General features: G+C 41.1%; 4 protein-coding genes across 4 annotated transcripts; 1 reads left to right on the forward strand and 3 right to left on the reverse strand.

The window, feature by feature from the left end:
* Nucleotides 1-1,832: 1,832 nt before the first annotated feature.
* mrpl24 (mitochondrial ribosomal protein L24) lies at nt 1,833-6,672 on the reverse strand. The gene is made up of 6 exons (XM_031866513.1): nt 6,609-6,672; nt 6,174-6,360; nt 5,503-5,598; nt 5,150-5,253; nt 4,756-4,886; nt 1,833-4,308 (listed from the first exon to the last, which is right to left on the reverse strand). The coding sequence occupies exons 2-6, from the start codon at nt 6,354-6,356 to the stop codon at nt 4,172-4,174; spliced, it is 651 nt and encodes a 216-aa protein (XP_031722373.1). The 5' UTR covers nt 6,357-6,360; nt 6,609-6,672; the 3' UTR covers nt 1,833-4,171.
* Nucleotides 6,673-7,806: 1,134 nt separating this feature from the next.
* On the reverse strand, nt 7,807-14,107 carry LOC116393855 (hepatoma-derived growth factor). Its single transcript, XM_031866529.1, has 6 exons — nt 13,620-14,107; nt 11,910-11,986; nt 11,339-11,477; nt 10,506-10,664; nt 10,219-10,407; nt 7,807-10,006 (listed from the first exon to the last, which is right to left on the reverse strand). The coding sequence occupies exons 1-6, from the start codon at nt 13,704-13,706 to the stop codon at nt 9,986-9,988; spliced, it is 672 nt and encodes a 223-aa protein (XP_031722389.1). The 5' UTR covers nt 13,707-14,107; the 3' UTR covers nt 7,807-9,985.
* Nucleotides 14,108-15,270: 1,163 nt separating this feature from the next.
* Nucleotides 15,271-21,097, forward strand: prcc (proline rich mitotic checkpoint control factor). The gene is made up of 7 exons (XM_031866527.1): nt 15,271-16,143; nt 16,249-16,299; nt 16,697-17,275; nt 17,459-17,551; nt 17,706-17,852; nt 18,174-18,239; nt 18,889-21,097. The coding sequence occupies exons 1-7, from the start codon at nt 15,826-15,828 to the stop codon at nt 18,973-18,975; spliced, it is 1,341 nt and encodes a 446-aa protein (XP_031722387.1). The 5' UTR covers nt 15,271-15,825; the 3' UTR covers nt 18,976-21,097.
* Nucleotides 20,722-23,863, reverse strand: mrpl9 (mitochondrial ribosomal protein L9). The gene is made up of 7 exons (XM_031866528.1): nt 23,603-23,863; nt 22,603-22,762; nt 22,381-22,505; nt 22,240-22,293; nt 22,016-22,117; nt 21,826-21,909; nt 20,722-21,424 (listed from the first exon to the last, which is right to left on the reverse strand). The coding sequence occupies exons 1-7, from the start codon at nt 23,687-23,689 to the stop codon at nt 21,131-21,133; spliced, it is 906 nt and encodes a 301-aa protein (XP_031722388.1). The 5' UTR covers nt 23,690-23,863; the 3' UTR covers nt 20,722-21,130.
* Between the last annotated feature and the right edge of the window lie 14 nt (nt 23,864-23,877).

Raw genomic sequence — 23,877 nt, forward strand, 5'->3', positions numbered from 1 at the left:
AGTAATCACGCTGTTCAGACAAGCGCTTTGTTAGAAGCATATTGACACCTTTAACCTGTCAGTTGGGGCTCCGGGGCAGGTGTACACCCTGCTCAGTCAATAATCCAGCTCTGGTGCTGTCATCAGTGGGGATACAGCTGTGCCGAACCGACCAGAGTCTCACCTCTGTTAGTAATGTGGAAGATGCATAGCCCATTATGATTTACATACAGTTTATGTTCAGGGATCTCTTTGGCTGACATACGGTATCTTGCCATCTGTTTCTATATAACAGAGACATGCAGAGGACGAATAACGTTAAGGTAAGCGTGTACCAACGCCCTCTGACAGGGTGAATGGTGCTTTGTAAAGGTCGTCCTGTGGCTCGGCAGCAGCGGTTGGTGCTTCACACCTGAGGAATCTGACACCCAGATACCAGCAGGACTGTCTGGGAAGGAAATGTAAAAGCGCAGAGAGCAGACAGAGATCAGAGGCGGGCTTTATGGTCCATCTATGACCGACTGTCCCAGTGACCCAGACTGAGTCAAGTCCAGTCAGCAGTTGTGCTCACAGTAAGACGTCGTCCTCTCTGCTGTGATTTGTCTTCAACAGCAGGGTGGTATCATGAAAACAAAGGACATGCTTAGAACAGGAACTTCAATGAGTCGATCCAGGGGAGGCTTTCTTCACAACTCTTCCTGGCGTCTGACCTTTGACCTGACTGTAGAGTGGGACAAACGAGAGAATAACTTGCTGATGAAGATCTTGTGATCAGTCAGAAAGCTCCAGAACAGTTACTAAATGTGTGATGAGATCGTTTTTGAAGCTGCAGTGTTTCAGCCAGCGCAAACTCCAGCGCCGGGGGTCACAGCGAGCTGGTGGCCAGCGGGTCCAACCTGTGTAATGCCAGTAACAGAAAGATTGCATGTTAGACACAACGTGACTCTGGAACCCATTATTTCCAATGGCTAACGCTGTGCCACGATGGCGTTTTGCTGTCTTTTTTTTACCCTCTTGCTGAAATATCCACTTCTCAGAGGATTGTGGGTCAGAATGACCAGAAAAGCATGCTTGCTTCCATACTGCAAAGTGCGACCGAATGCAGTAACATCCTGGTATTGGGACATACTAAATATTTTTCTAGCCTACTAAATAGTATGGTAATATGGGTATTGGAACCCATAGTCTGAGAGGAAAAGTAAGAGCAGTGTTCTGCCTTCTTTTTCAGTTCCTAAACATAACATACTGAGGTCATATACAAGAATCCAGTGAGAGCGACTTAATTAGACCAAACACAGTTACAGTAGACATGCTTGCAAGCCGTGTCTCAGACCTGCATACAAGCTAATGTTACATTTTCCAGCAGCCTTCAAACAACCAGCCTATAATTAGACACTGTCATTATATTGTAGCTGAGCTCAGATCATCAAGTGAGTCAACAGCAACACTCAAATTTAGTTTTAAAGTGTCTTCAGATGTTCTGGAGATGTTCGAGCGAGTCGCACTGTGAGGACATCTAATACCTTTTATCAGGCAGGGGCGAATTTCTAAAACCATTTTTGTTTTAAGTGCAAAATCTGAATAGCAAACTTGTAACCACTTATCATATGAGGACAGAGAGAAGTAACTAAGAGGTCTTGTGTGAAAACAACTGAAGGTTCTGTAATCTGACTTCCAAAGCATTTTGTCAGTGACTCCGACACGTGCAGCCTACACCACCAGGTGGGATTCATTAGTTCACGTGGCTGAGAAGCAAAAATGACTCAGCTACAATACGGAGCACAGCTGCAGTTTATTTTTAATGTATTCTTAATTCTGCTTGAGTCATGTTTCCACGGTTTCATTTAACTGGGTTACCAGAATTGCTGTCAACTCACCACAAAGCAGAAATGACAAGATGGGCACTCTCAAAACTCATTCCACCCTGCACAAGTCAAGACGGCCGTAAATCTGCGCTTTGTGTGTGTAAATGGTAAAAAACTAAGACAAATGAAGCAATACAAAGTTTCCAACTTTATTAACGTTTCACTTCCCCTTGCTGTAATCTCAGACTGAAATTCCTACAACACTCATGCAATGACAGGAAAGACGACCAGTCTTTGAATAATTTTCCTCCCATAAAAGCAAAACCTCAAACCCCTGTTTTCCGCTGACTGGCTGCTTTTATTCCCTCTTGGACGCAATGTGGCAGAGGTAAACTGGTTCAGGACGGACCAGTCTGGGAAAACTGCAGCCCTCATCCACTCACCGGCCAAACCAACGACTTGCCATGCTTTCTGCATGATGATACTGGGCTGACCAGAAAGTAGGGTATGGGGGAGCCACTGTTATACTTTGACGCAGTTCTATTACTTGTGACACATCGTTTTTTTTTTTGCCTGGCAACAACGTTACTTGCTTCTACAGCTGGAGATCTGACAGGCCTGGTCTTTGGGTGAATCAGTACTCGTGGTTAACCGGCAAGGGGAAACATTTTTCGCCACCTCCCTCATAAATCCCAGATAAATGTGCAGCTGAGGGGAGTTTAGAGAAGACTGGGCTTCTCTTCGATAGATAGAACTGGATATTTATAGCTACAAAGGGCTATTTAAGTTCATTTGAACACACTTTTAAAAGCCTATAACCAGGATTATTAAAAATACTGAGGTCATGAGTCAAATCTAAGTTTTTGACAACAAAAAAAGAAACTGTAAAATGTTTGATTATTTGACATTCTTTTAACTGTTCGCTTATATTTTCTGTACATTTTATCTCCCTATATGAAATGTTTCAAAACCTTCTCCACACTTGCAGGATGTATTTCTTGTATTCATTTGATCACTTAAATCGAATACATTTCTAATCGGTTTGTGTCACTACAGATCCGCTTAACATATTTCCAAAAGCATGTCTTTTAAAATATTGGTGCTTCTTTGAATATTCTTAAATTAAAGCTCAGTCTGTAAAACGTCTGGCTCTGTGGGTCAGTAATAGGCACCAAACTATGAAAGATGTGCCTGTAATTCTAAGAGACGAAGAACAACTGATCTCAAAAGAGGGTAATGTAAAGTTAAGATTTTATATTAAAAAAAAAACGTTTTTTGACTGAAATTGTACTAAATGTACAGTGAGCCTGCTTTGACCTTTGATCGTTTTTTAGTTCATGTATATCATACAGAATAACTTCATGACCAAATGACTTCCTCAGTGAGATCATACTGATGCAAAAACTTTAACACGTCAGAGGAATACCATGCAGCAGCGCCAGTGTATAAAAAGTCAAATGAGGTGAGTGAGAACTTTGTTGAAGCTACCAAGTCTGTCGTCTCCTCCCAAGTCATTTCCTTCTGCACAAAGTTTCCCAGACACGTTGGAAAGAGAGACTCATTTGTCTAAAGGCTTTGAGTTTTGGAGAGCAGCTTGTCTGGGCTTCTGTAAAATAATGACTATTTTCAGCCTTTTGAATGATCCAAACAGGCTGCAAACCATTACCATTATTAACCCTGCCAATACCAAAGATTCGGTTAACTTTCCAATCTTTTAGACAGTACAGTGTGTACTCTGTCGTGCAGAAGCTATTGTTTTCTGTGGTCACTGCTGTTCTACCGATGATGGCTCGAATACAAGCTTACTCGACAGCTTTCAGAAGTATCTTATCTCATTAATAATGTTTCATTCCTGCTCAGTGAATATTTCTGATGTAAATTTGCCAAATTGGATTTTCTCTTCCCAAATTACCGCATGTTGATGCTGACAAATCAGAGCCGAACCCTTAAGTCTGGAACCCTTGTGATTTAATACCATTGTTGTTTGAGAATATGAGGTTCCTCCCCTGAAACGTGGAGTGAACCTCCAGTATACAGCAGAATAAAAGCTATTAGTTTACGTGCAACATTTATTCACAACGACAACGAGAGCAAGTTAATTCAAACTCTAATACCGCTGTTAATAGAGAACAATTGAAACTAATCAGGAAACATTAAAACGGCAGGTCTGTTTAAACTCCTCATATGTTTACAAAGCTGTCACTTCCTTAATAATATGGATGTTGCGTCAGTATTTTACCATCCATGTGCCTTACTCATGTCGTCATCATCATAGTCTCTTTTTAACATTTCATTCTGCTCGACTCCAATCAAAACATGGCCGACTTCAGAGTCCTTGTGAACACCGGATAGGACAATGGGGCCCCGAGTGTCTCTGGTGTCTCTGGTCAGTACCAGTAGGACCGTCTGGGCCTTCTGTTCTCCTGGATGCCCAGCTTCTCCATCACTTCCTCCTCCAGGGTTTTTAGAGATGGTACATAGGTCTTTTCTAGAGTGTCTTCTGGACTGGTGTCTTTGGGACCATCTGTAACAGCAGAAAGAGAGGCGCATGTAAAAATACATACAACTTGAGAAGCATAGGAATAAAAAAGGTACAAATTTCAGAAGGCAGCTGTTCACTCTGCCTTAGAGTCATTCAGATGTTTGGTTTGACGGCACATCGTGCAAACTAGCTCATTTAAAAAAATACTGTGAAATTTAGGGAATACAATTAAGTTGGGAGGTTGTTCGGCATCACTAAAGGTTTACTTTCCATGTGTCTTTCACTTTAGAATGAAATGCGGTTCTTCCACTATAAAGCAGTCCAACTATACTCAGTCACTCAGACACCTATTTTTAGAAGTCTGAAGATGGTGGAAACAGTTTTATGTGCTGACTTTTAGCTACAGATGGAATAAACTTCTTACTGAAAAGAATCCCCCTCTAATACACACACACACACACACACACACACACACACACACTCTCTCACCTTTCCACTGCTGTGGCACGATGCCATCTCGTCGCTCCACAACAGGTTTCGGGATGATTCGACCCGTCCTGAGAGACACTCGGACTCTGTCCCCCTCCTCTGTGAATTTCCACTGCACATCAGTGGGCTTCCTGGAAGATCAATATCAGCATGTCATGATGAATCGGTTGTGAAACCAGAGATCATTTATATTTATCTACAGTAAATAACGCTGGACTATTTTTTTATATCCTGAAAGCAGCTTGAAGATCGACAGATTGAAGACCATCTAGAAAAAGGATCACAGCTCCTTTTGCATGCTGATCAGCGGCTCAGCTTTTGTTCAGGTCCTGAGGTAGGTGTGCACATGCATAGCCACAATCTTAATCTTGCAGTGTAGCAAGCTTTACTGTACCTGTCCGAGGGGTCAATGAGTGCAATATCGCGGAGCAGGAGGGGAGCCTCGCTGGCAATGTACGTCCCTCGGTAATCCCCAGTTTTTCCAATATACCTGTGATGCTGCGATAGAAAACAACAGTTCCAACTCTGAAAACCAAACCGCTGGTGGCCAAATGGCTTCTCATGGCGCACTTTGTCAGCCTGAAATTCTGCTAGACATCTGCCTCCACCTGGTGGAGTTAAATTATAAATACACAGTGTATGACACTGATACAACAGTAACTAACATGAAAACTTTACTGTTGATTGACAGCTCCCCTCTGTATCCAAAATTATTTAAATGCATACTGAAGTTAAGTAGTTCCTTACTGTGTTCAGGCCCTCCAGCATAACCCAGTTTCTGTGTCTGAAGACTTGCACCACTTTTCCTTGCTTCCCTTTGTCCTTCCCTGTGAGAATCTCGACCTGAGAAACGAATGAAGAGCAGATACTTAAGTCCATGTTGCACAAACATTGTCTGACCAGTTACTTCTGTCAATCCAAGTTTGGACAAACATGTTAAAGAGCTTCTATTTTATTGGAGTAATCTCCATGAATTGTTGATGGCATTACTTTTTATTAGAATTTGTGCTCAGTCTTCTGAACAAAATATTTCCTTTCAAAGAGTATGTCAAAGATGTAATTTATTGTTGTGGCTGGTAGCTTTCTAAAGAAATAACACTAAGGTAAGGTGGTGTACATATTGTTTATACACTGTTCATCCATCACAACTGGTATCCAGCGCTGTTTCAATGGTTCTGGAGTTGTATGGAGTTACAAAATTTCCCAGACCTGTAGAAGTCCCAAAAGTCGGCTTAATACTTTGATCTGCACTTAACTTAACTTGATCCTCTTGACACTTAAATGTAAAAACATTAAAGTCTTAAGTTTTGAGCTGGTAAAATCTCTGGCCAATTCACATGCCTTGAATAATTACTTCCAAGGACTTGCAACTGACAATTTGCTTTAAGAAGACTTGGGACTTGAGTTGAGCTCCTCACCATGTCCCCTCTGAGCACAGACCAGTCCTCTGGTGCTATCGGCTCCACAAACACCTTCCGCCTCTTCTTCCCCGGAGGATTCAGCCTCTTAGCAGCCACTGTCCACGGTCTGTTGGTGCCGAAGCGGTAATCTTTGGGCACAACCACCCTGGCTGCCATCGACAGGAGAGCGGTCAGCCTCATTGTGCTGCAGGGACCAAATTAATCAAAGTTCGCACATGAGCTCAAAAGGTGCCCAGTCTCCCTTCACATCAATACTCTCCACACAAGCTATGCTAACGTTAGCTTTCGGGGAAGCTAGAACTAACGTTGTGTTGCAGCGGACACTATCTTTTAAAACACACTAACATCTTAAATAAGACTGCTACCTATCTTGTCAAAACGTTGTTAGAACAAAAAAAGAGTAAAGTATTATAACATGCAGAGAGATCTTACCCTCTGTTGATGTCAATGTCACATGTAGCAGCACTGACCAACACTACCGTGAGCAGGTAGCGCCCCCTAGTGGACAGGAGGGTAGGAACTGGCTGTACGCATGCGCCAATAATGTATTTCCTGTTGGTCAGCAGAAATTACTTTTGATTTTCTTTCTGGGTCAAAATTTAAATAATATGGATGCTTGAAATAAATTGTACAATACTGTAAGATCTTTTCAAGACGACAATTGTTCTGGAATTGGAGTTAGTTGAAGATATTGCAGTATTTCACAATTGTTTTGGCTCAGGTTTCACAAGAGTTTCATAGTACTAAGTACATAGTACTAAGCCAAACTGATTACTAAATGATTACCTTTAAAAACAAAACACTGTCCTGTTCATTCCTCAGAATATCTTAAGTTTGATGCCTTGAAAAAAGTCAGAATATAAATGACAAAATTACAATCATCGTTTTGGCTGGTATTGATGTAGGATTTAATGTAACGGTCAGAATATTCAATAAATAAAATAAAACATTTAAAGTTATTCTCCCTCCACATCATTTCAATTACTTACTTCTTCATGAATTGCAATTTGTCTCATCTCTGTCTGTATAATCGGTGATGAATTGACAATATGTGTGTTAATGAATATGTATTACGGTTTGTGATCATTTTCTTTCAAATTTCAACTATGATGTGTCATCTGCAACATTACGACCACAATGTTTAAGATGTCAGTTTATTTTGAATGTAAAAGCAGATTCATTTTATAGCAAATGTAATTTTTGGGGTATACAAGAGTACCCATTGTTAATATCTTTGATACAAAATTGCATAAAAACTAAAATTATCTATTCAAGCAAATGTTATAATGAATCGTTATCTATTATTCTCTCTTCCTTTACCTTTAGTGTTTCTGTTGTGATAAATACAATGGAAATATATTACGATCAATAAAATACGGCACACTCATTTGCAATAGCCTGTTTTGATTTAAAATGTCTAAAGTGAGTTATTACAAGAAATACTGTAGTGTTACTGTGATGAAGCGGAGAGATATTTATAGCACTCATATACTACAAGGCAAGAGGCTACATCATCTAAAAGTGAATCTACCGGAGAACTCTTGGACATTTTAAGGACAAATAAAAGTGGACTTAAAGCATTATGTCTCCACCCAAACAGGTTTGGTAAAGAGTATATATATATGACAGTCAGGACTTGTTACATCACCACCAAAACTAGTTCAGCGATTACAGCCCAAAGCCCCGAACTGTGCTGCAAGGCTCTCTTGAGAGCAAATTATTTATGACAAGTGCGCAAAAACACACACACACAAAAAGGTGCAATCATTAGTTTCAGACATTTATAACTTTATAACTTAGTGAAAAATGAGGTGTGAAATGAGTAATTAGTCTTGGTTTGTTTGAAAAGTTACAGTAGACATCCGCTGCTTGAAACAAGAGGTTAAACACAATACCTGGTTTAGGGGGTGTTTTAAATTTTAAAAAAGTAATTGCAGACAATCCTGTTATTTAAGAACTCAATGACTAAGATTGTGGTAGATGATTTCCAGAAAGAGGAAGGGGATAATCAACAATTATCAAGAAGGATTTACTGCATATAAACATGACAAAACCATTTTGTTGTAATCAATATGTTTATTAAATGGACTAGCAACTACAACAGTAAACTAAGCAGCAGATTAAGATGAATGACAGCTTCTGGAAATAAATGATTAAGCTTAACCAAGAATTACACCTTGATGCCAAATCATACCCCTGGAATTAACTCCAGACATGAGTGGGCAACTTTGACCATGTTATAGAAATCAGTGGGATTTTTTTTAGGTGGGTACAAGCCATTTTAGGCACAGCAGCCAGGGTGATTTGCACTGGGTTGAGGTGAGGTAAAGGTTGAGATTTTCCCTTAAATTTATAATCTGGTCACCTGTGGGCTCATGTTGCCAAATACAGGACAAAAAACTAAAGCGATGACAATGACATCCAAGTAACATGGTGAGCAGGCGGAGCATCACAAAAACCACTTGAACCTTTAAAAATTACCAAGAGTGGAAAATAACTAACACCACATTTTGAACATGTTGTCTAAACATGTTGAAATAAAACACATCATTAGAACATCACAACTTTGTTTCACAGCCAAAATAATAAGACCAGTGAAGTAAAACAGACTCATATTCCAGTTAAGATGGAAACCAAAAGTTCAGAAAACAAAGGTTTTACAGATGGTTCTCTATGTAGAGTCTCCTCATTTTAATTTCTTCCAAAAAAAAAAAAAAAAAAAAAAAAAAATCAATTTCTACAGATAATATACGTTGGCATCGACGATGTCAGCAATACATTTGAAAAGGAAACATATTTGGTACAACCAATTACTGAATGCGATGTGAGCTTGAAAGAACTTGTAATAACTTGAAATTGAGATCTGAGTTGATGGATTTGAAAGTTTGCCAGATAATTCCTCCAGAAAAAGGTGTCAACAAATAACTTTCACCCCCGACAAACGCCACAGCTCCACCTCGAGACCGAGCCGCGACACAACAACATTCAGGAATGTCTTTCTGCTTTCAACAATCAGCAGCTGAAGAAAGTTACAGAAGGGTTTAAAAGTGTTTTAATCCTACAATAGTTCTTCTCAGAACGGGCTTTAAATATTTAACCTGGTGAAATGAATGACGTGAATTTGGTGACCTGCAAATTAAGCATTCACTACACCAAAGCAACAAAACCTGCATTGCATAAAAACATCATACAGTGAACTAGACAATGGCAAGGGGAAAAAAACTAATTCTGAAAGTGCAACTCATCACGTATCCAATGACTGAATAGATGAAGCCGATAAGCTAGGTGAAACAAATGGAAGTAATACATTTATTGGATGAACTAAAGCTGAGAGCATGGGTGAAAATTTGTTCTTATTCCTGTACAATATCTACGTTTTAAAACCACCAGATGGGAGTATTTATCTTTTTTTATGGTTTAAATGTTCTCCTTTTTTATTTTCTATATATTTCAGTGTTTATTCCCTCGAAACTGAAAAATGTTTTTGACACCTAGCATTCAGTCTTTGTAATTATGTAATTGCACTTAGAAATAAAAAATATATACACACCAAAATCCCATTTATAAATGAGCCTTAAAGGGCTCAGTTCAATTGTTTGAAATCAGATTAGCAAACTTTTGGTTTCTGGGATATATGATATCCCAAAAATGGCAAATGAGGATACGTTTGTCTCTCAATACAAACACCTAGGTTTTTAAAACTCTATTAATTAAACAGCTGAAATCTGGCATCCAGCCGGTAAACATGTCGGTGCTTAAATTCCAGAGAAAAGCGTCAAAGGTTCTTGGTTTTCTTCTGAGAGTTGACGTTAAGCGCTGTCTGTCACAGGCTGCAGGGAGAACAGTGGAGAGCAATTAATACATGTAGTGTCTCTGACATGGAACATAAACATACAATTTTGATCACATTTTGCATGGTCTTTAGGTATCTATACTTAGATACTGTAGAATATTTACATATCATAGCATGGCCCAAAACCTGCATAAACACCAGAATGGTCTTTCAAGCCCGCATTAGGTCCCGACGGTGCCCGTGTCTCACCTTATCTGCTGTTAGCTGGCCTCCTGCTGGAGCCTTTTCCTGGGCCTCTGCTTTGGACTCGCTCTGTGAGGAGGGAGCAGTTGCCTTGGGTTCAGCCACATCGTTGAGCTTGGCCTCAGCGTTGGACTTGTTGCGGTCTACTTTAGGATCATCTTCTGCCTCTGTATCCTTCGGCCGCTTGGGTGATGCCTGACGAAAGGTTTGTCAGAGAAACAGAAAGCTCAACTATGAACCGAATATAAAGCTCTCTACTTACACTGTGTACAATTGACGGAGTCAAAGCTCACCGCTGTGGACTCCTCCGCTTTTCGTTTAGCTCCTCCCCTCTCGTTCTTCTCGTCGATGACGAGGGCCCCTTCATCCTCATCACTGCTGCCCTCGGCATCTGCTTTCTCCAGACTTCCTGTATCCCCTGCTACTTCTGACACGTTGTCCTTCTTCGATGACTACAGGCCGAGATTTAAAAGGAGTGAATTAAAAGGAAACAGTCAAAGTCTGGAGTTAGACCCACAAGAGCATACACCAAAGTCTTAATGTTGTCTTGAATTAGTAAACAGTGCTGTTCTTTTACGTTCTTCAATCGGGGGTAAGGCGTGTAATGTAATTTGTGCTGAAAATGATTTCACCAGGTTCTTACAGACACGAGGATTGCTGTGGAAACGTGTTGCGTCGACTACAAGTTTTGAGCTTGCTGGCCAAACAAGACACTCAATGCATGATTGGTTGGGTTGCTCTGTAGACAAGCATCTCAATATTTATTGTCTTGTTTGCATCTCTGGGCTTGCACCTTGAGCTCATCTCTTTCCAAACAAGGCAACAGCGAATATCCGACAGGTTTCCTTGTTTTGATCCTTAATAGTTTCCCCCTCATGGGCCAGTGAGTGTGTGAAGGGGCAGTGAGGTACATTACGCCACAGAGTGAGACAAAATATGATCTATTGCCACCTTTGGCTTTCTTCAATTACAGTTAATTGTTACTTTGTAATTCACACTGTTTCCTTTGCCTCCTTCAGCAAACAAAATTACCAAAATTTGATATTACATGGGGCACAAACACAACGTACATTACTCACAGTAGAATAAAACACACTTGGCCTCTATGCTAGAAATACACACACACCTCGTAGCCTTCGTGTGTGACGGTGGGGTTCTTCTCAATCTCCCAGAGTCCCTCAGCGAAGCCTTTCCTCTTGTTTGCTTTTCCAAATTTCTCCTTATTTTCATCGTATGGGCACAAATCCTTGGCCCCTAGGAACGCCCTGTGGAGGTGAAAAGTTACTAGTTTTCTAAATGTGCACACCCATCCACTGAAGCACATTAATTCCAAATGTGTAATCAGCAGAGATGGTGTTATGTCGTACAAGTAGCTGCGGCTTTTTTAACATTTGGATAAATGACAACACATTCTACTAAATTCCTATACTGATAAATGATGAGCCAATTATTACTTAATCAACAGAAATGAATCTGTAAATGTATTTTGACACCTGACTGATACTGTTATACATTTAAAAAAAAGTGCATTTCATGATTAATGTAATGCTACTAAACAGAAACACAGATAATAGACTAGTTCAAGAAGAAATAAGTTCTTGAGGGATGTTTGTTTTCATTTTCTTCCATTATTAATCTCTCTGCCATCATTTAGACTCCACTAGGAATAAGACGGACAGCTTTAACACATTACTCACGTCTCGTGTGTCCCAAAAAAGAACACCTGGTACTTGTTGGAGGGGGACTTCACGGCTCCTTCAGGTAACTCGTCAATCTGTGAATTAAGAACACAGCTTATTGAGAAAAGAGGCTGATAAAAAATAAAAAAATAAAAATCAATGCAACTATTCGGGAAAATGATAATCAAGAAAAACTCAAAGACAAAAGTAGATTTAAATGTCGACGTGACAAACACAGGACCACTTCATCAATGTCAAACCCATTACGGTCATTAGTATTCTGAATAATTTTACAAGTTTAAAAACTACATTTGAAATACAAGAAGTACATAATTTACACTGATAAAAAGAAAGAGCAGAAAATCCTTATATATGATAAGCTTGAACCAGAAAATATTTGGTATTTTCTTTCCATAAATAAACTATTTGAATATTGACCTTTTTCTATCACTAGAAATAAATTAACATGTCTGACAGCTGGGGTAGTATTGGTAAATGCTCCATCAAGTCTTACCAGTTACTGTAAAACTCCTCTCTAATTCAACTCTTATGAGCCAATTGATAACAGGGTCATTGCACTGTTTGGCTCATCCACTCTGCCACTACTTATTTGTGTTTTTAAAGAGCACGGCAAAACACAGAAAGACATGGTGTCCGTTTGCAAAGTGCCAGTCAGGCCTTTTGGCAATCCCAGATACGGCCACTGAATGTGGATAGGTGGGGCAGGACCTGTGGCCTGCTGACAAGAGGCAAGGCTGATAAGAGGAAAAGGAGGGAAGAGGCACATATCAATACTGAAACGAACTCAACTATTCACTTGTATTAAGTGGCACTCTAAATATTATTTTTGTTATTTAGTTACGTTATATACATAACTGTATTTATAAACATCTGAGAACTTAAAAGTCACACATTTTCTTCCATGCTGAATAATAACTAACATTGACTGAAATGTTGTGCTGCTGCGTGTTTAAGGACCTGGTAGACATTACATTGTGGTCTTATACCACAGTTCTTTATGAGCATGACACAAATGTTAAAAGCCTAACTTACAAGCAGACACACTGTTAACGTATTTGTCGCAATAACTGTGGGCAGGCAGGCATGTTCTCAAAGCATCAAAGCATATGGTTACACAAGTAGCCATGTGTCGTCTGTAAAGCAACAGCTATTAAGGAAAACAACTTATTTAGCTACAATGTAACTTAAGCTAAGTTACACCGTAGATTCGTATTTGTGTCCCAATACAGCACTGCTTTAAGATAACGTTTGCTACTACAGACGTTAACTTTGTGTCTGTCAGGACTGTTAAACTGTAGCCGACCTTTCTGTTAACGTTGCCCAGCTGCTCTCTCCATTACGGAGAGCCGTTAGTTAACGTTAGCCCAACAGGGCCCCTGGGAGACGACAGCGGCACATGAAAAGCAGCGTTGGTGGCAGAGAGCAGCTAGCAACAACATTCATATTTAGTGAGCCGAGCAGGGTAACGAGGTGTCTGGCTGATGACTCACTCAACACAAATGTGCAACTGTCTACGGTTTGGCTAACGGATAGCTGTGTGTTGATGCTGGGCAACGTTAGCTTGCGCGACCGAGCTAGGCTAACTCATGGTAGCTAACTACTGATAGGCCTTGCAGGTAAACAAGTGATAAGAACAGGCGGCCAGAAGGACCGACATTAATACCAAACCTTAAGCTGGAAACAAGACAGTAAACGTTGGGTGCTTACCCTCGCAGGCCACTGTGGATACCCCTTCATTTTAGCAAATACAAGATCTCCAGGTTTGTATTCTCGTTGCCTGTTGGACCTCGGCATGTTTCTTGCAGAAATGACTTGCTATGTCAGATAACCTTATACGAGTTAAAACACAGTAACGCAGGTTAGTAGTTGTATTGTGGTACAGTGTCCCGGGTTGGTCAACACCTGCTGCAAACAAGCCAAGCGTCGGTTTGTCATCCAAATAAATTAACTAGGCGCGGAAAACTGGAGCGAAGACGAGGCGGCCGACTTTTTTTTCGCGGATTCTGTGGACTGTAATCACGGCCCGGTGATAACAATACCGGTCTGGTTTGTGTTTGGATAACGTTACACTACGGAAACACGCGGTAACTATTTGGGTTGAACGTTATCCTACAATCCACTGGCTCCGTCCCTTGGACTGTTTGGGTTTGAAATTGAAACCCGCCCGCAGACGCGCCCCCCAATCTGCACAGTAGTGCCCCTAGTGGACATTTAAGGTATATTTCTCATTTTGGAAAAGCAATCAATGAAAAAATACATATTCACCTGGAAATGTGATGGACGATTGTTTGACTGAGATAGAAATTCACGTAAAAGTATATTATTATTTTAAGGTTTTCACTTCAATCAAATACAAATAAACGAACCAAATTAATTTACATGGCTGGATTAATTTGCATGGAGGCCCAATGTGTGCAATCTCTGTGGATTGTGTACAGTTATTCTATGCTGGAATACAGCTCAGGCGTAGATGTGCTGTGTGGTAATTAAACACTTAGCCTACATTTATAAATGTGCAACATAAGCACACAATTGAACGAGGTATTGCATTATAATTTGGAAACAAAAACCCTCTTCGCTGTCAATTAAGAGAGGGCCTTCATGTCTCAGGTTGTCATGTCAGTTAAAAATGTGCTTTAGTGGTGCATAATTTTTAGCAAATTTTCAATAATAAGACAGTTGCTGAGCCTGTCTCCCAATTAACAACACATACAGATAATTACAACATCAAGTAAGGTTGTCATTACCATGCATCATCCATCATGCAAAAGCCCTCTGTCACAAAACAGCTTAAATTCAAATTTTTGGCCATTTCAAATTAGACAAAAGTATGTGGTAACCAAAACATTAGACCAAAATATGATAGTTGGACACCTCTGCTTTAACAACCTTCACTTCTCTGATTTTGTGGGACATTGCCACATATAGTCTGGCTCACAGTCTCTGGCCCAATTAATCCAAAAAGGTGTGTGATGGGTGGACACCAGGGCTCTGTGAGGCCCGTCGAGTTCTTCCACACTAAACAAAACCATTTCTGTACCGAGCTTGATTTGGTTTTTTTGAACACTGAAGACAATAAGGAGAGATGAGCCTGTTTTGGATTTTATAATGCAAGCCAACAAGACATGCGGACCAGGGTTGTTGCTGTTTTTGTTACATGTTTTTGAAACTATTGAGGGCAAACGTTTTCCTAACACACCCCTCGCCCCCCTGAGAATTTTTTGACCAGAACCAAATATAAGTTATTTAATTACTTGGATATGTCATGTTTTATTGAATCCATTAAACTGTTGCTTTAAATTGATGTTTATACACACTCGGTCCGTCGGGGGCGTTAATATCGTGGATTTGTTTACCAACTGATTAAAACAGAAGAAGAAGAAGAACGAAAGCTGCGCAGAAAGCTGCGTAGTTGCCGTTTCTTCAATCATGAACGATGGAGGCGAATGTTTTGATGGAGTCTAAGGACTAAAATAAGCTCCGCTTTTGTGGTGTAAATCACAGCTACTGCTTCAACCGATGTCATAGTATGTACAGTAAGAGATCTGAGAAGAATTTAGTTTGACCGAGCACGAAAGGGCCGGTTAGCTAACATCGTTTGCTGCTGCGGCCTAGCTAACGTTAGCTAACGTTAGCTTACTTTAGCTTGCGTTGTTAAGTTGGGACAGACATCATTTAATGAGCTCACTGCTCGGCTCTATTTCAACCTGCTGTGTTTTCTTCATACTACCGCTCCATCGAGACTTATTCCATTATCTTTGTAGTTATATTTATCGAAGATTATCGTACCTTTTAATATAAGATAGTTCGTCGGAAAGTGTGAGCAGCTTCTTGAGAGAACAACCCCAGGGGAAGTGGTTATCCATGACCAAGAGTTCCTGCAGAATAATATTATTTAATACTGTCAGCAAAAATGTCTTTAGTCGCCTATGGCAGCAGTGATGATAGTGACTCAGAAGAAACATCAACTTCTGCCGCACCGGAGGGCAAAGTCAGCGCAGGAGGGCTCTTCTCACGCCTGCCTGCTCCTAAAAAGCCAGGATCGACAGGAGGAAGCGGTGGACCAAGAAAGGAGACGAAAGCTAGCCGTTCACCGGTGGACAGCACGTCAAACAACGACCCAACGTTAGAGCCACAGTCATCCAAAGGAGGCTTATTTTCTAGTCTGCCTAAGCCGAGGAAGCGATCGGAGCCCGTCAAGATCACTGTACCGCAGATCCAGAGACGGGATGTGAGCACTGCGTCGTATCAAACCGTTTGCTTTGATATGCTGTCGCTCCTGTGGCATATGCAGCCAGGCTGTAACTCATAATCTATGTATTTGTTTTGTCTACAGTCCGACTCTGACGATGACGATGCACCAGCGAAGAAGAAACTACAACCTCAGGTAAGTGTCCCACCGTCTGCGGTTACATTCTCAGTCACCTGAATTGTTCCTAACGCAGTTAGTTTGATTGATAATGGTTCAAGTAACACTCAAGCCCGTTTTTAAATGACTTACAATTGAAACAGCTCAGCTTAGAGACCCAACAGATGTCAGGAAAAAAATGCTACCTCATCTCTATATCACAGATAATGCAGGAATAATTCAGATGTAATATGTGACCTTCTCCTTATTACAATATGGGATTGTGCACATGATATAAAGCTCATCTGTGACCTAAACAAACTGACATACATATAATATTTAATGCCTTTGCATAGTTTACAAACAATATCATACTACAAGCATGTAGCTGGCTCTCCTCTTGCCCTGTTCCATCCATATTTCTTGCCTCTTCCAGGGTTCAGGCCTTTCCTCCCTTCTACCACAACCCAGAAACCTGACAGTGAAGGGGATGGACAGGCTCCTGATTCCTCACACACTCAGCAAGCGCCAGGAACCAAAAGGACCCAAGCCTGGAAAGCCTGCTCAGGGTCTGCTTGGTTCTAGTGCATCTCCCTCGGCTATCAAAGCCGCGGCGAAGTCAGCCACCCTGCAGCTGGCTCGACAAGTAGCCACCGATGTTCAGGATTGCGAGGAGGACATAACCCCGCAGAACTACTTTTCTCTTGGCGAGAGCTCCGAGCCTCTTCCTGCAGTCGTCCCGAGCTTAGACCCTGAGCCAGGAGGCCCTGCGGAACCTCTTGCACCTGCACCTGCACTTGCACCTGGAGCTGCACCTGCACTTGCAGTTGCACTTGCAGTTGCACCTGCACTTGCACCTGCAGTTGCACCTGCAGTTGCACCTGCAGTTGCCAATGAGCCGGGTCAGTCAGATGCCCCTCTCGACTTTGGGGGGAACCATGAGGGAGCTGGTCCATGGGGAGGTCAATATCCTCAGTATCAACAGCCCATAGCAGGCCCAGAAGCTCTCCCTGAGGTAATCATGGCTCATAAAGTACCTTATACTGCATGTACATATCAGCCAAATGGCTTTAGATTCTGGTTGAGGGATGGCAAGAGCCCCCCCAAGAAATGAGACCAGTTCTGTCATCAACTATAGACATTAAAGCGATATAAACCAGAGTTTAATTGACATCCCAAACATTTTCTCCTCTGACAGGGATACTATGATGAGACATACTACCAAGATCCTGAAACCGGATCGGCAGAGGCTGAAGAGCCTGGCAACTCTGCCATGTTTGACGATGAAGCGGTAAGACCATTGCTGCTTCTTCCATCTGTATTGTTTTGCTATATATCTCTCCATGCTTTATAAGTAGGTTCATTCTTTGGTAATTTTGCAGCTGCATCAAGCCAGGTTTAGCACGTTGTTTTACTGACATGAGCTATTTCATCCTGTGCTGTAGTTCATGCGGCTGCAAGGGAAACGGAACAGAGGCAAAGAGGAGGTGAAGTTCCTGGAGATCAAAGGAGACGACCAGCTAAGTGGCAACCAGCAGTGGATGACAAAGAGCATGACGGAGGAGAAGCAGACCCGTCAGTCCTTCAGCAAGGTGACCGAACTGGATCTCAATGACTGGCTCCAGCCGTAAAATGTTCAATGTGGTGGAAGCTAAAAAAACATTTCACGGCCTGATCAACAGACATAATTTGGACTTCTCTAATAACATAGGTCATGCGGTTTATACCAAACTTAACCATGCGGATGGGCTTGATGCTTACAGGACTGTTATGAAAATGATTTAATGCGGGTCAAACTGCATAAAAATGTCAGAACATGTCCTGATTGAGCAAAAGATTTTGAGAAACAACACGTGTACTACAACACCTTTTAACTTTATGTATCATCTACTTTTTTTTTCCCATTTCTGCAGAAAAATAAAGAACTGCCTACAGGACAACAGCGACGCAAGCATCAGATAACGTATCTCATTCACCAGGTGAGTGCTGCCAACAGTCGGCATAGTCTGTGAAATGTTGCATTAGAGTTCTTTTTGACACCAAAACAGCGCAGGCTTTAAAGGGGGAGAAGGGATTCAGAGTTCACTGATGTAGCTTAACACAAACAGAATATCTTGTAGCTAATGCAAGAACTTCTAGTGCCTCTCATTAGATGGACGTGGCAAAATGTGTACATCATTTTTCCGTTGGTTGTGAAGGTGAAACAGAGCAGGCTGCGAGTACCAACATACCAAGAGTCTGTGCTCCCGCTGTGACATGTCGGCACACATTCAACTCCGAGTTGTTGGCTTCCGTCCTCTTTTGTACTAAGCGTACATCAAGCATTGTGTCGACTATTGTATGCCTGTGGTTTATACAGTAAGCTGCAAAGACGAGCCTACACAAGACATTCAAACAAGCTAAAGAATAGTTTCCAAATTACTCTCAACTTTGCTTGTAGCTTCCTGTTTAACGTTCAGAGTATTTACAATCATGTTGAGTGGTGTTTCAATTTGACACACCTCAGATGGTATTCAAAGTAGGTTTGGGATTTATTCATAATAAGCTGGTTGATATTCAGAGATCATATTTGTCTGTGTACTCACTCTGGCTGTTGGCTTGAACTGACCCAACTTTCTTCTTTCACAGGCAAAGGAACGCGAGTTGGAGCTGAAGAACAGCTGGGCAGACAACAAGCTAACCCGCCGGCAGACACAGGCCAAATACGGTTTCTAAATGTCATACTGTGGACTCTTGGCATGTGGAAACCCTGCATCAGAAAGTAGAGTAGAGCTTTCCACATTTCCCTACACACTTGTGGAAGATTTGTGTTTGGGAAGACACTATACACACACACACACCCTTAATACAGATTTTCTTTCCCTCCTGTATTTGTGTTGAATTGTTATTATCCAGTAGTTATTTTTGTCAACTGTTTCATAAAGTGTTACTTTTGTACGGAAAAATCCAGCCAGTCGTTAATCTTCCTTTCACAGTAAATATAGGCTCTCTACCTACAAATGAAGATACAACAGTGTTTGTAGGGTACTCAGTCCTGTTCATGCAGCGAACATTTATGTACGACTCCTGTTTTGTGATGGAATACAAACGACTCCACAAAACGGGTTTGGTTCTCTGGCAGTCACACAAATGATAGTGACACGTTGCCTTCCATAATGAGAAATGAACCAGAGGCAGTAGAAAGCTGTGGTGCATCACATATTTTGTAAAAACGAATAAAGATGTTCACAATGACTGAAATTGTCCACGTCTGCCGCAGTTATTTTATCCCCAATTTGTAATTTACCTCTTGTTTTTTTGCATTTAAAGCTCAACCGACTTGTGAACGAGCACACCTGCATCGACATCCGTTCTGAAGTTGGTTTACGTAAATGAATTGCCAGAGAACCAAACATGTATTTCACTTCCAGCTGGTTCTTTTAAAACAGGACCTTCATCTCAGTTTTACCCGGCTGCATCCAGCATGCATCTTACAGATTTAGTAGTTGTCTGCTAAATCCCTATGACAAGTCTTTTTTTAGTAGTGTGTGACTGGCAGTGAGGCAACACATTTAGCCTCTTTACGCTACCCTAAATAGCGATCACATTAACTTCCAAGTTTTTTTTTTTAGGTGGTTAAGAGGCTGTAACTGTACGTCTCTCTGCTGCTCCAGTCACAAGAAGATTCTGCTGTTTAAATGAGTGTGTGTGTGTGGCTTGTCCTCTGCCAGTAAGCTGTTAAGGGAAACTATGAACTGTTCAATGTGGTGAAACAAAAATACTGCCAATCTCTCCAGCTTTGGAGAATATTGCAGATTTCTGCCTTTTCTCTTGTATTGATGTACAGATCGTTCTTGCACAAATCTTTCCCATCCTGCAAAGAAGCCTTTTAAAATAGCCTTTCACTGAAGCAATAACGTTTATTCTGGCTTTCATTGTTTCCTCCTTTAAGAAAGCAATGATTAGTCCACCCTGCATCAATACTTTTTGTTTTCCAAGCGGAAAAATAGATTACAAATGTAAACTCATGAGCCAGGTTGCTCTATTAGACATCGATTTTTGTAGAGAGCGTCGTATGTAAACTGTGTCTAGGTGTGGTGGCGAGAGCTCCATAGTTTTCCACCATTACTGCACCAACACAGGCACAACCTGACCTGCCTCAAAACTGACATTTGGCAGAAACACCAGCAGTCCAAGAATCTCGTTTGCTTCCATACTTCGTAGTTTTGTTACATGTACCGCCTGTAGAGCCTGATTCAGGGCATATTTACACACAGACAGCCCAAAGCAAGTAGCTGACCGTCTGAACACATACCCTCACACATTATCTAAGACAGGAATATAAATTAAAGAGCTTAAACTTATGCAAGTTCCATGTTTTTTTCTTCTTCCGTGACAGCTGTTGGACAGTGCAAAGAGTGCTTGGATGAAATAACATTTCCATAAAACTAAGCACACATTCATGCTCTCCTTCTGTCTCAAGACCCAAACATTAACCTCAGCAGGTTTCATGAACAGACTGACAAAGCATACTACTGATTCAGTGACATGTTTGATGCCAGTGCTGGGAAAAGTCTTCTTTTTTTTTTTCTTTACCCTATACTTTTGTGCATGTTGTGCAGTTAAAATTGAAAGAATAAATATTTTGCCTTTTCTGGCTCCATTCCTCTGAATGTAACTGGGTGGTTTGATGTCACGATGATGCAGGTGTTATATACGGTAACATTACAAAAGATCATTTAGGGTTCATGTGTAGTATAAAGTAGTCCACTTATTGAACTAATGGCATTAATAATGACGCAGACAACGGTTTTGATTCATGTATAATGTGTATTATAAGTAAACAATCTCCATTGTAGTTCTATGCACGTCTTCATTTGGAGTCCTTTAATTAATCCTTTTTCGAGCCGTCACTTGGTGGTGCTGTTGTGTCTTGACTCGTCTGTGTACTCGCAGCCGTTTCCTCTTCTGCAGCTCCACTGACTTGACTCACAGAGTCTTTATCTGCTTCAGCTTCCACAGCAGCAACTGCTTTCACAGCAGCTCCCTCCTCCTCCTCAGCAGGTCCTAAGCTATCTGCAGCCGCCTGCAGCATTTGTGTTTTCAACTGTTGCTGGTAACTAGCAGACGGGTCCTCATACGGCACTAGTGAAATGGGGACGCGAACTACGTCCATTCCATTAACCTGGAGGAGAAAAAATGTGACGAATAAGCTGGTCTGGTCTGTAGTAGAATAACTGCCTTAGCCTGCTTCTGTTTAGTCAGGTTTTTAATTGTTTGTGGTTCAGAGAGACATGAAGACAAGCTCACTGTGGAGAAATATTAACAAAAAGTTAAGTCTCTAAAGAAAATGTTATTAAATAAATAGTATTTCTTATATGCAACTGCTGCATTTTGCAAGAATATCTAAATGTGTTTTTTCTTGCAACATACAGTACCCATATGTAAAAAAACACTTAAGACTAGCTGGTTGGAATCAATTTCTACCAACTACTAAAAAGGCATCTATAGCGCTGAGCTGCACTTGCTTCAAACGTTTGATAATGAAATCATGTTTGTGATGCACTGAAAAAGAACGTTTCTTACCGTAACTTCACACCAGTAGTCGCCCAAGTCCTTGACTGACTCAAAGGGGAGACTCAATGCATGAGGTGGTATCACAACTCCCAGCTGAGGAAAAGGTTTATTTAGGTCAATAAAACAATTGCTTGGATGTTGAGCAGAAGCACTTACTTTAATGTCAAACAGCACAAAACGAGGACGAGAAGACAGATACCTTCTTCTGGAACTGTCTGCAGACGACCTCCTTATTGAGCTGGAATTCATCCAAAGGCATCTTGTTTATCTTCAACTTGGAGTGTTTCAGGAGCTCCACTGTCTGTAAGAAAGAAAAAAAATGTATCAAGAAACTGCTGTTAGTCTGTTCCGTGCCTTTCATCTCCTAAATACTGTGACCAGCATAGACGACTGGAAACAATGAAATGCTTTTAGATAACTCACCAACTGTCCGGTGCGTGTTTGGATTCTTTCCTCTGGCTTCCCCTCACGCAGAAGCTGTTGGTAAAATGAATCATTAATATCTATACATTGCTATCTGATATGTGGGGGAATAAATGACCGTATTAAAAATGAAGTACACACTCTTAACTCCTCGGCAAACATCTGTTTGTTCTCCGGCGATGGATACACTGCGAGGCTTTGGGGCAGCAGCTTATTTCTTCCGACGGACTTTTTCACAAACACAGTGTCTCCTCGCCCACCAAGCTCTGTAAGAAAAAACCAAAAGTTAGTTTAATAATGTGAAGAGTTTCATTGGTTTTAAGAAAACAACTGTGAGAGCATATTGTACTTGTAGATACTCACTGGGTACCGTCTGAGTCAGGATGAGCTCCATCTTCTCCTTGGGAGCAAGCTTGGTGTCTTCAACCAACTTGTAGATCCGGTGTCTTCGAGGGTGAAGCCTCGGCGGACTGCCTACTTTAGATAAGGGCACCTGCCACCAGCGCTCCACCACAACCGTGTTCTGAAGAAACATGAACCACAAACTTTTAAAGTCTGCCGTCACGTCTCGTAGCATTCACAAAACCTTAATTTATGTTAATTGTGTGGATTTGTATTCTTATGGCTCTCCAGCAGAACACTGTAGTGAGGATGTTAATGAAGGTGGACCCAGTTATACTCACCACCAACTGATAGTATACGTGACATTCTTTAAATACAGTACTTATTGCAATGACGGGTGCAAAACAAGTTGAGTTGAATGCCCACCTTTAGATGGCAGGTGGCATTTTTTTTTGCCAAGTTTGATATATTTATAAAAGCAATTTGCAAAGGATGAGCAGAGAAGTTTGTAAGCAGAAAATCAATCAACAACCATGTATGATAATTAAGTAATTCATATATCATTTATTCAACAATGGATTTCAAATATTCTTTGGTAACAGGTTCTGAAATGTTACAAATGGCTGCTTGTCTCCATTTTATGTCATTTTTAATTGAATATCTGAGTTCTGGACTGTTGGTCTGACAAAACAAGTAAATTAAAGACTAAAACTCTGGGAACGTACGATTAATCTTTTCTTTACTACTAAATGACGTTTTATAGGTAAAAAGATTAAATCAAAAATGATAATTTTAACTGATCATGCAAATAACTTTTAGGTGCAGACCTAATAACATTAGACTCCATTGCCCTTCCAGCAGGACTAACACAATGTTTTCAAACAACAAACACTGAACATTACAGTGACTGGACGCTGTTTCCTAACGTAACGATGCGTGGTCATGACGGTCCTGAGTTAAACGTTTTCAAACAAACAGCAGATTATGAATCATGTTGTTTGAAGTCTGCAGAGTCACTGACCTGAGTAGCAGTCAGAGAGAAGCTCCTGACAGCCGTTTGACTGAGCAGCTCGTGAAGGACACGGCGGCCTGAGCTCCACATGTTCATCAGACGCTGAGATTCTCCAACTTCAATAAAACACCGCAAATAAATCAGTGAAAAGCTCAATGCAGTCTGGGCTTAGGCTCCTGCACCATAGAGTTATCCCTCAGTCAGTTCACCGCAGCATGCATGTTAGCTAACGAATGCTAACGATAGCGAGCGGCTTCCGGTTGTGTGACGCAAAAGGACCACAT

Source organism: Anarrhichthys ocellatus, unplaced genomic scaffold (genome assembly GCF_004355925.1).
Source record: "Anarrhichthys ocellatus isolate YVR2014 unplaced genomic scaffold, GSC_Weel_1.0 scaffold35, whole genome shotgun sequence".
In the NCBI taxonomy this organism is placed as follows: Eukaryota; Metazoa; Chordata; class Actinopteri; order Perciformes; family Anarhichadidae; genus Anarrhichthys; species Anarrhichthys ocellatus.

Coding starts and splice junctions, on each gene's coding strand:
- mrpl9 (XM_031866528.1), bottom strand. CDS start 23,689: ATGAACATGTGGAGCTCAGGCCGCCGTGTCCTTCACGAGCTGCTCAGT. Junction 21,910..22,015: donor GCAGACAGTTCCAGAAGAAG/GTATCTGTCTTC, acceptor CCTTTTCCTCAG/CTGGGAGTTGTGATACCACC. Junction 21,425..21,825: donor ACTACTGGTGTGAAGTTACG/GTAAGAAACGTT, acceptor TTTCTCCTCCAG/GTTAATGGAATGGACGTAGT.
- prcc (XM_031866527.1), top strand. CDS start 15,826: ATGTCTTTAGTCGCCTATGGCAGCAGTGATGATAGTGACTCAGAAGAA. Junction 16,144..16,248: donor CGCAGATCCAGAGACGGGAT/GTGAGCACTGCG, acceptor TTTTGTCTACAG/TCCGACTCTGACGATGACGA. Junction 16,300..16,696: donor AGAAGAAACTACAACCTCAG/GTAAGTGTCCCA, acceptor TGCCTCTTCCAG/GGTTCAGGCCTTTCCTCCCT.
- LOC116393855 (XM_031866529.1), bottom strand. CDS start 13,706: ATGCCGAGGTCCAACAGGCAACGAGAATACAAACCTGGAGATCTTGTA. Junction 11,987..13,619: donor ATCCACAGTGGCCTGCGAGG/GTAAGCACCCAA, acceptor CTTAATTCACAG/ATTGACGAGTTACCTGAAGG. Junction 10,408..10,505: donor AAGCGGAGGAGTCCACAGCG/GTGAGCTTTGAC, acceptor ACCTTTCGTCAG/GCATCACCCAAGCGGCCGAA.
- mrpl24 (XM_031866513.1), bottom strand. CDS start 6,356: ATGAGGCTGACCGCTCTCCTGTCGATGGCAGCCAGGGTGGTTGTGCCC. Junction 5,599..6,173: donor CTGTGCTCAGAGGGGACATG/GTGAGGAGCTCA, acceptor TTCGTTTCTCAG/GTCGAGATTCTCACAGGGAA. Junction 5,254..5,502: donor TGCTGGAGGGCCTGAACACA/GTAAGGAACTAC, acceptor TTTCTATCGCAG/CATCACAGGTATATTGGAAA.